The 11,613-nt window shown below is 45.9% G+C and overlaps 1 protein-coding gene across 1 annotated transcript; it reads left to right on the top strand.

The window, feature by feature from the left end:
• The first annotated feature begins 2,245 nt into the window (after positions 1-2,245).
• LOC135376099 (speckle-type POZ protein-like) lies at positions 2,246-3,115 on the top strand. The gene has a single exon (XM_064608672.1). The coding sequence runs from the start codon at positions 2,246-2,248 to the stop codon at positions 3,113-3,115; it is 870 nt and encodes a 289-aa protein (XP_064464742.1).
• The last annotated feature ends 8,498 nt before the right edge of the window (positions 3,116-11,613 follow it).

The raw sequence follows: 11,613 nt of genomic DNA, 5'->3' as shown, positions 1-11,613 counted from the left end.
GTGATTGTGAAACCTTGAAGACGTTAGCCATCGGCCTTCCTTCTCCCTGCGTGAGCTCCGCGTTGTGGCCCACGCATTCCTGGGTCGGTGCTTCCAGAATTGTCGAGGCTCCAATCCTACACTCCGAGAATCCTGAAACTATGTCGACCGCGTTAGTTAATAATGTGGCAACCCCTGGAATGAGACAGAGAACGAGAGGTCGTAAGAGCCAAAGCAGCTTTAAGATGCCCGCTACAATCTGAGTCTTCGAATCTTCAAAATCCAACAAAATGCACGTGTGTCAAGTGCTTACTTTATAATCTCCTGTGATATGCGAAGCGCCTCGCTTGAAAAAGCACATTTCGGGAAGGCAATTGATTGATTATAAAAGGAAAAAAATGAGAAAATTGGCTCCACATACATGAGACCAGCTACTAATATATAATACAAATACTACTACTACAGCTACTAATACAAAATAATGAACAGTAGTCCTGCACAAATGCGAACCGCGGGAACGAGATGCGTAAGTGGAAGAACTACTGATGAGTCGGAGCTTACGTTGGTTCCCATGCCGTGTGAAAAAAAAGGTATTCGTTCGATCTCTACAAAAAAGATATCCAAGACAGCCGTGAACCAAAACAACTTTATCGTCTTCAATGTTGGAACAACTGAATCGACCAGTCACAGTGCGCCACGCTCATCAACGTATCAGGGCGCACCCTTTTCCCTCTTTTCATCGCCCTCTTTTTCGTCTCAACCACAACCGGGAAGACGAAGTTGCTGACACCTTACAAACCAGCCCAAACCAAATACTAATTCATTACACCGTGTACACTGTTTCAGTCTCTGGGCAAGGTTCTACTTGGAAATCCCGTCTATCACACCCTGTATTCTACTAAAGGGTGGTTTCTCTGTGTGACGCGGAAGTAATACAAAATTAATTCCTAGTTTTGAGAAGTATGACGTCATAGAGAGTGCGCGATCCCCCACCTGTATGGCAACGTTGCTCCTCGAATGCCGTTCTCAGCCTGTTTGCAAGAGCTGCTCGCAGTCTTCCAGCGTGGGGCGGAGAGCGGATACAAGGAAGGTGCACACGCTGTTGCTGGGGTAAAGAGCCCGCGTTTTCGATGACGTCATCGGCTTTCGAATAATCCGAAGGTACCAGGTTTTTGCGGACTATTCAGAAAATCCGTGGAAGCGCGGAATGGTGGCGCTCTAGCGGGATTGGTATGCAGAGTCTTCGAGCGATGTTGTTTTTTGTGCAAAATAAAATAAGTTTGTTTGTTTTTTGTGTTTTTTTTCGTCTGTGGTAGCAATTTACGCTGCCTACGGATTCCAAGCACGAACCTCCCCTGGTCTCGTGGTATGCTTGGCTCGCCTCGACGATGTGGTGGACTATTAAGCCGACCCTACCTCGAGTCCTTCATCGTCGCGGGCGTCTGACGCGAGGCGGGATTTTATTAATTTCAGTTTATTGCTAGCTCCTTTCTTTAACAGTTCTTGAGTTCCTACTTTTCAGTCATTCGGTTCTGCTTCATGATTACAATACAGTTATTTTAAATTTCCAGTTATTCCCATTGTCGTCGCTATTCGATACAGTCATCTAGCAAAGTTTTCCCGTAGCACCGCTAAATGACAAAGCGCTCGGTAAAATTCATTCGGCATCTGGATTAAATTCGTTGAATTTTGACACCCTTGATCCAACCTGAGCCAAGTATATAGGTTCTGATATGGATTTGAAAGGATACTGTGTAATGGGGGGGGGGGGGGGGAAACGTGGTGCAGAGGAGGGAAAAGACGAACCGCAGCGCAGACATACGCGTCATATTTCTTACTAGCTCCCTCTGTCCGAAGCGTCTCTTGGAAGCTTCCCTCTGCGTCCACGAGGTAACGCTAGCGCTACATCCGTACGCGTCATCCGATCAGGAGCTCGTCTCTCCCAGACGTTGTGTGTGAAAGAACACTCAAGTGACCCAACCAACTCGACGAATTCGACATACAACGAACGCATCGCTCTTATTTCGAGAGTCGTCATCGCGAAAGTGCGTGCCCGTGTTTTTCTGAGGCGCCCACTGTGGATCAGAATACAGTCATGGCAGCTATCGCAGGAGACGTTGACGTAGTTTCGACCAGCTATAGCTACCACGAATACACGAAGGTAAAGTGTTTGCATACTTGGGTGATCAAAGACTTTAGTTTAATTTGTGACGCCGCAGACCACTGCATTAATAGCGGAAGGTTCTTCAGTTCGCGTCTGTGGAGCATGTCATTGTATCCGGGTTACACGCAGATGACGCAGAGTAACTACATGGAAATAGAAGTGACGTATTACGGAATTGATGCAGTCAAAGCAGCATGCTGCGTATGGGTAGTGAACAAAGATTGCTTGCAAGTAAGGAAACAAGCGACTGCAGCTCGAATTTTTTCGCAGTACGGCACTTGGACCGCCGTTCTCGGTAACAGAAGCGAGTTCCTTGACGATACCAGCTGTTTGTTGTCAGATGGCGTTCTTACGCTGTGCTGTGAGTTAACGATATTACACCTGCGTAAATCGTCCGCGGTCTGCACCCTCGAAAACCCGCCTGAAGGACCAAGTCTTATGGATGATTTCGCTCGACTCTACGATGATGACGACTACGCCGACGTGACTTTAATTGCTGAAGGTAAGGATTTTCGAGTGCACAAGATCATCCTGGCCATGCGATCCCCGGTGTTTGCCGCCATGCTCAAAAACAACATGAAGGAGAAACAAGAGAACCGAGTACATCTGGACGACATCTCTGCTGAAGCGTTGCAAGAAATGATAACTTTCATCTACACGGATACTGCACCGAATATGGCCCCCTTGGCTGTCGATCTTCTTCATGCTGCAGAAAAGTACGACCTGAAGCGTCTCAAGTCGATGTGCGTGTACAGTCTCGCGTCCAGTCTCAGTGTGGATAATGCCGTGGAAATTCTCCGCCTGTCCATCACGTTGAACGCCGACGGACTGAGAGATTTTGCCCTCTGCTACATTAAAGTGCACTTGGTCGACGTGGGAAAAACTGACGGTTGGAAGGCGATGGTCGAAGAGGATCCTCGCATTCTGGAACTGTTCATTCTCTTCGGGACACAGACAAGTGAAGTGCCATAAGACATAAGTGAAGAACCACATTAATCAGCGTCTTTTGAACAGTGGGAAGTGGATGATGTAGGTCCATCGCACTTCTTGTCGAACCTGAAGGCGAGCATGTGTACCATGCTTCGCTCGCTTGCGTATGATATTGTTGTGGTTTTCATACATGTTCTATTTTCAACTATTAAAGATTTTTCTTCTAAGAGTAGTGTTATAGTTCTTCTTTTAGTGAGCCACTCAACCCGTTAAAACGGATACGGTTGTACAAGATACTCAAAAAAATGTAATTTAAGTTATGCTGTGGAGTACCAGGAAAAACACCGCTGAGTACCAAATACTTAACTCTGAAAAGTACATCAGTGTAAGTTACTTTCAACACACTGTGAAATCAACAGTCAAACTAAAAAAGACGAAGATAAGAACGGATAGGTGCTGCCGTTCTTACCCCCAACCTGCAGCGACGCTAAAAGGTCAGATATGGCAATTTTGAAGTGCCGCAGAACTGAGCGACACTCGCGCTGTGTGTTCATTAGCGAACACTGAATATGTGTGCGACATATCTTGGTCCAACTGTTCGTAGATTTTTAGAAAACATTTTATTTTTTTAGTTTCCCCGCCCGCCCGTCAGACCGTCGGCAAACCCTGCGCACGGGTGCACCGACGTCACTGCTCTAGGTTTATCTGTCTTTGGCTTGGCATGGGCTCTTGGCCTGGCCGCTTGGCTTCTTTGATTCCGTTCTCTCTGCATCGTAGATTAGCAAACACCTGTTATGTTATTGCTAAGCCGGAAACAAAGCATGTGAACATTTCTTTGGTACGGCGTCGTTTGGAAAGCGCACTTCGTTGTGCTGGCCTTGCCTTTTATGAGCTAAAGGGTCATTCCACAAGAACCGTCCCAAAATCATAGCCCGACCCCCACGGGCTTTGGGAACTTTTTTTTCACTGCTTCGTATCGTTCAAATATGAATGCGGCAACTGTTCAACATGAAAGAACTGATGTTCTGAGGCTGAAACAACATAGAAGGGACAAATACATACAAGGCCTCAAATTGCCTAAGAAATGAAAGATGAAAGTCACTGAAAAGGTTACCCAGCGGTAGGACTCGAACCCACATCTTCTGGATTGCCGGTCCAGGGCTCTACATGGTGCGTCATCTGAAGGGATAAACCAGCCACTCTCTCTCACTCATCCTCCTTTCACTCTTACATTTTTGCTCACTCGCACACACATTCATACGACGGGATAGACGCAGGCGGCAACTGTTCAACATGAAAGAACTGATGTTCTGAGGCTGAAACAACATAGAAGGGACAAGCACATACAAGGCCTCAAATTGCCTAAGAAATGAAGGATGAAAGATGAAAGTCACTGAAAGGTTAGCCAGCATTCAAATATGAATGATACGAATGAAATATGAATGAATATGAAATGAATATGAATGAATGAATATGAAATGAATATGAATATGAATGAATGAATATGAAATGAATATGAATATGAATGAATGAATATGAAATGAATATGAATATGAATGAATGAATATGAAAACAAATATGAATGTCAGAACAATATTTCAGCAGAATTCCAATCGACTTTGACGAGAGGCGGCGCCAAAGTCTGCGGGAGGGCCAAAAAGTGGGGTGCGTTTAATGGCTTCTCCGCAGGGAACGGCTCAAGCTATTTGAGGTTTGTCACTTCCAGACTGATCAGGAAGCTCTTCCCCTTAGTTCTAAGTGAAAAAAATTCGGATGACACCGTGTATTTAAGGCGCGCCACAGGCTATAATTGTTGCGTTTTTGTCGCATGTTTGTCATTTTATCCCCGTTAACTGGAAGCACGCACAAGTATGAAATTTTGTGTCCTGATAGATGTGTAGTTAACATGTAGAAAAATTTTCAGTTCTTCAGTTAAAGGACAAGGCCGCGAATTATTGCGGACAATATGCAAATTTTCGAAAATTGCCAGTATTGGAAAGCATAAAAGGTGAAGCTGCCATCGTGATAGCGACATGCCGACAATGCTAAAATGAAGCACAGCCTGTCCACTTCAAAATATAAAAAATCCCCAGGATACTTTCTTTACTTTTTTCACATTTTTCAAATCTCTGTCCCAGACGCAAGCGGGCGCACGCCCCGCGCGCCCACCCTCCTCATCTTGTAAGACTTCAAACGCTACCGGCGCAGATTGTTTTTTTTTTTCTTTTGTCCGAGACGCGCAGATTTTGAGATGGTCTGAGCGTGTGGGTAGAAATTCTTGACGCGACTCCGGAAATTGTCTTCCTGTAATAAAGCCGGGAAGGGGCAATTCAATTAGGCGCTTTGTTGTTACATTTTTCGCACTTATACACACAATCATACGACGGGATCGACGCAAGCGGCAACTGTTGCACATGAAATAACTGATGTTCTGAGACTGGAACAACATAGAAGGGACAAATACATACAAAGTCTCAATTTGCCTAAGAAATTAACGATGAAAGATGAAAGTCACTGAAAAGGTTACCCAGCTGTAGGACTCGAACCCACATCTTCTGGATTGCCGGTCCAGGGCTCTACATGGTGCGTCATCTGAAGGGATAAACCAGCCACTCTCTCTCACTCATCCTCCTTTCACTCTTACATTTTTGCTCACTCGCACACACATTCATACGACGGGATAGACGCAGGCGGCAACTGTTCAACATGAAAGAACTGATGTTCTGAGGCTGAAACAACATAGAAGGGACAAATACATACAAGGCCTCAAATTGTTTAAGAAATTAAGGATGAAAGATGAAAGTCACTGAAAAGGTTACCCAGCTGTAGGACTCGAACCCACATCTTCTGGATTGCCGGTCCAGGGCTCTACATGGTGCGTCATCTGAAGGAATAAACCAGCCACTCTCTCTCACTCATCCTCCTTTCACTCTTACATTTTTGCTCACTCGCACACACATTCATACGACGGGATAGACGCAGGCGGCAACTGTTCAACATGAAAGAACTGGTGTTCTGAGGCTGAAACAACATAGAAGGGACAAATACATACAAGGCCTCAAATTGTTTAAGAAATTAAGGATGAAAGATGAAAGTCACTGAAAAGGTTACCCAGCTGTAGGACTCGAACCCACATCTTCTGGATTGCCGGTCCAGGGCTCTACATGGTGCGTCATCTGAAGGAATAAACCAGCCACTCTCTCTCACTCATCCTCCTTTCACTCTTACATTTTTGCTCACTCGCACACACATTCATACGACGGGATAGACGCAGGCGGCAACTGTTCAACATGAAAGAACTGGTGTTCTGAGGCTGAAACAACATAGAAGGGACAAATACATACAAGGCCTCAAATTGTTTAAGAAATTAAGGATGAAAGATGAAAGTCACTGAAAAGGTTACCCAGCTGTAGGACTCGAACCCACATCTTCTGGATTGCCGGTCCAGGGCTCTACATGGTGCGTCATCTGAAGGAATAAACCAGCCACTCTCTCTCACTCATCCTCCTTTCACTCTTACATTTTTGCTCACTTGCACACACATTCATACGACGGGATAGACGCAGGCGGCAACTGTTCAACATGAAAGAACTGATGTTCTGAGGCTGAAACAACATAGAAGGGACAAATACATACAAGGCCTCAAATTGCCTAAGAAATGAAGGATGAAAGATGAAACTCACTGAAAAGGTTAGCCAGCTGTAGGACTCGAACCCACATCTTCTGGATTGCCGGTCCAGGGCTCTACATGGTGCGTCATCTGAAGGGATAAACCAGCCACTCTCTCTCACTCATCCTCCTTTCACTCTTACATTTTTGCTCACTCGCACACACATTCATACGACGGGATAGACGCAGGCGGCAACTGTTCAACATGAAAGAACTGATGTTCTGAGGCTGAAACAACATAGAAGGGACAAGCACATACAAGGCCTCAAATTGCCTAAGAAATGAAGGATGAAAGATGAAAGTCACTGAAAAGGTTACCCAGCTGTAGGACTCGAACCCACATCTTCTGGATTGCCGGTCCAGGGCTCTACATGGTGCGTCATCTGAAGGGATAAACCAGCCACTCTCTCTCACTCATCCTCCTTTCACTCTTACATTTTTGCTCACTCGCACACACATTCATACGACGGGATAGACGCAGGCGGCAACTGTTCAACATGAAAGAACTGATGTTCTGAGGCTGAAACAACATAGAAGGGACAAGCACATACAAGGCCTCAAATTGCCTAAGAAATGAAGGATGAAAGATGAAAGTCACTGAAAAGGTTAGCCAGCTGTAGGACTCGAACCCACATCTTCTGGATTGCCGGTCCAGGGCTCTACATGGTGCGTCATCTGAAGGGATAAACCAGCCACTCTCTCTCACTCATCCTCCTTTCACTCTTACATTTTTGCTCACTCGCACACACATTCGTACGACGGGATAGACGCAGGCGGCAACTGTTCAACATGAAAGAACTGATGTTCTGAGGCTGAAACAACATAGAAGGGACAAATACATACAAGGCCTCAAATTGCCTAAGAAATGAAGGATGAAAGATGAAAGTCACTGAAAAGGTTAGCCAGCTGTAGGACTCGAACCCACATCTTCTGGATTGCCGGTCCAGGGCTCTACGTGGTGCGTCATCTGAAGGGATAAACCAGCCACTCTCTCTCACTCATCCTCCTTTCACTCTTACATTTTTGCTCACTCGCACACACATTCATACGACGGGATAGACGCAGGCGGCAACTGTTCAACATGAAAGAACTGATGTTCTGAGGCTGAAACAACATAGAAGGGACAAATACATACAAGGCCTCAAATTGCCTAAGAAATGAAGGATGAAAGATGAAAGTCACTGAAAAGGTTAGCCAGCTGTAGGACTCGAACCCACATCTTCTGGATTGCCGGTCCAGGGCTCTACGTGGTGCGTCATCTGAAGGGATAAACCAGCCACTCTCTCTCACTCATCCTCCTTTCACTCTTACATTTTTGCTCACTCGCACACACATTCATACGACGGGATAGACGCAGGCGGCAACTGTTCAACATGAAAGAACTGATGTTCTGAGGCTGAAACAACATAGAAGGGACAAATACATACAAGGCCTCAAATTGCCTAAGAAATGAAGGATGAAAGATGAAAGTCACTGAAAAGGTTAGCCAGCTGTAGGACTCGAACCCACATCTTCTGGATTGCCGGTCCAGGGCTCTACGTGGTGCGACATCTGAAGGGATAAACCAGCCACTCTCTCTCACTCATCCTCCTTTCACTCTTACATTTTTGCTCACTCGCACACACATTCATACGACGGGATAGACGCAGGCGGCAACTGTTCAACATGAAAGAACTGATGTTCTGAGGCTGAAACAACATAGAAGGGACAAATACATACAAGGCCTCAAATTGCCTAAGAAATGAAGGATGAAAGATGAAAGTCACTGAAAAGGTTAGCCAGCTGTAGGACTCGAACCCACATCTTCTGGATTGCCGGTCCAGGGCTCTACGTGGTGCGTCATCTGAAGGGATAAACCAGCCACTCTCTCTCACTCATCCTCCTTTCACTCTTACATTTTTGCTCACTCGCACACACATTCATACGACGGGATAGACGCAGGCGGCAACTGTTCAACATGAAAGAACTGATGTTCTGAGGCTGAGACAATATAGAAGGGACAAATACATACAAGGCCTCAAATTGCCTAAGAAATAAAGGATGAAAGATGAAAGTCACTGAAAAGGTTAGCCAGCTGTAGGACTCGAACCCACATCTTCTGGATTGCCGGTCCAGGGCTCTACGTGGTGCGTCATCTGAAGGGATAAACCAGCCACTCTCTCTCACTCATCCTCCTTTCACTCTTACATTTTTGCTCACTCGCACACACATTCATACGACGGGATAGACGCAGGCGGCAACTGTTCAACATGAAAGAACTGATGTTCTGAGGCTGAAACAACATAGAAGGGACAAATACATACAAGGCCTCAAATTGCCTAAGAAATGAAAGATGAAAGTCACTGAAAAGGTTACCCAGCTGTAGGACTCGAACCCACATCTTCTGGATTGCCGGTCCAGGGCTCTACATGGTGCGTCATCTGAAGGGATAAACCAGCCACTCTCTCTCACTCATCCTCCTTTCACTCTTACATTTTTGCTCACTCGCACACACATTCATACGACGGGATAGACGCAGGCGGCAACTGTTCAACATGAAAGAACTGATGTTCTGAGGCTGAAACAACATAGAAGGGACAAATACATACAAGGCCTCAAATTGCCTAAGAAATGAAGGATGAAAGATGAAAGTCACTGAAAAGGTTAGCCAGCTGTAGGACTCGAACCCACATCTTCTGGATTGCCGGTCCAGGGCTCTACGTGGTGCGTCATCTGAAGGGATAAACCAGCCACTCTCTCTCACTCATCCTCCTTTCACTCTTACATTTTTGCTCACTCGCACACACATTCATACGACGGGATAGACGCAGGCGGCAACTGTTCAACATGAAAGAACTGATGTTCTGAGGCTGAAACAACATAGAAGGGACAAGCACATACAAGGCCTCAAATTGCCTAAGAAATGAAGGATGAAAGATGAAAGTCACTGAAAAGGTTAGCCAGCTGTAGGACTCGAACCCACATCTTCTGGATTGCCGGTCCAGGGCTCTACGTGGTGCGTCATCTGAAGGGATAAACCAGCCACTCTCTCTCACTCATCCTCCTTTCACTCTTACATTTTTGCTCACTCGCACACACATTCATACGACGGGATAGACGCAGGCGGCAACTGTTCAACATGAAAGAACTGATGTTCTGAGGCTGAAACAACATAGAAGGGACAAGCACATACAAGGCCTCAAATTGCCTAAGAAATGAAGGATGAAAGATGAAAGTCACTGAAAAGGTTAGCCAGCTGTAGGACTCTAACCCACATCTTCTGGATTGCCGGTCCAGGGCTCTACATGGTGCGTCATCTGAAGGGATAAACCAGCCACTCTCTCTCACTCATCCTCCTTTCACTCTTACATTTTTGCTCACTCGCACACACATTCATACGACGGGATAGACGCAGGCGGCAACTGTTCAACATGAAAGAACTGATGTTCTGAGGCTGAAACAACATAGAAGGGACAAATACATACAAGGCCTCAAATTGCCTAAGAAATGAAGGATGAAAGATGAAAGTCACTGAAAAGGTTAGCCAGCTGTAGGACTCGAACCCACATCTTCTGGATTGCCGGTCCAGGGCTCTACGTGGTGCGTCATCTGAAGGGATAAACCAGCCACTCTCTCTCACTCATCCTCCTTTCACTCTTACATTTTTGCTCACTCGCACACACATTCATACGACGGGATAGACGCAGGCGGCAACTGTTCAACATGAAAGAACTGATGTTCTGAGGCTGAAACAACATAGAAGGGACAAATACATACAAGGCCTCAAATTGCCTAAGAAATGAAGGATGAAAGATGAAAGTCACTGAAAAGGTTAGGCAGCTGTAGGATTCGAACCCACATCTTCTGGATTGCCGGTCCAGGGCTCTACGTGGTGCGTCATCTGAAGGGATAAACCAGCCACTCTCTCTCACTCATCCTCCTTTCACTCTTACATTTTTGCTCACTCGCACACACATTCATACGACGGGATAGACGCAGGCGGCAACTGTTCAACATGAAAGAACTGATGTTCTGAGGCTGAAACAACATAGAAGGGACAAATACATACAAGGCCTCAAATTGCCTAAGAAATGAAGGATGAAAGATGAAAGTCACTGAAAAGGTTAGCCAGCTGTAGGACTCGAACCCACATCTTCTGGATTGCCGGTCCAGGGCTCTACGTGGTGCGTCATCTGAAGGGATAAACCAGCCACTCTCTCTCACTCATCCTCCTTTCACTCTTACATTTTTGCTCACTCGCACACACATTCATACGACGGGATAGACGCAGGCGGCAACTGTTCAACATGAAAGATCTGATGTTCTGAGGCTGAAACAACATAGAAGGGACAAATACATACAAGGCCTCAAATTGCCTAAGAAATGAAAGATGAAAGTCACTGAAAAGGTTACCCAGCTGTAGGACTCGAACCCACATCTTCTGGATTGCCGGTCCAGGGCTCTACGTGGTGCGTCATCTGAAGGGATAAACCAGCCACTCTCTCTCACTCATCCTCCTTTCACTCTTACATTTTTGCTCACTCGCACACACATTCATACGACGGGATAGACGCAGGCGGCAACTGTTCAACATGAAAGAACTGATGTTCTGAGGCTGAAACAACATAGAAGGGACAAATACATACAAGGCCTCAAATTGCCTAAGAAATGAAAGATGAAAGTCACTGAAAAGGTTACCCAGCTGTATTACTCGAACCCACATCTTCTGGATTGCCGGTCCAGGGCCCTACATGGTGCGTCATCTGAAGGGATAAACCAGCCACTCTCTCTCACTCATCCTCCTTTCACTCTTACATTTTTGCTCACTCGCACACACATTCATACGACGGGATAGACGCAGGCGGCAACTGTTCAACATGAAAGAACTGATG

Source organism: Ornithodoros turicata, unplaced genomic scaffold (genome assembly GCF_037126465.1).
Source record: "Ornithodoros turicata isolate Travis unplaced genomic scaffold, ASM3712646v1 ctg00001032.1, whole genome shotgun sequence".
NCBI classification, from domain to species: Eukaryota; Metazoa; Arthropoda; class Arachnida; order Ixodida; family Argasidae; genus Ornithodoros; species Ornithodoros turicata.
This window is presented reverse-complemented; position numbering and strand designations above follow the sequence as displayed.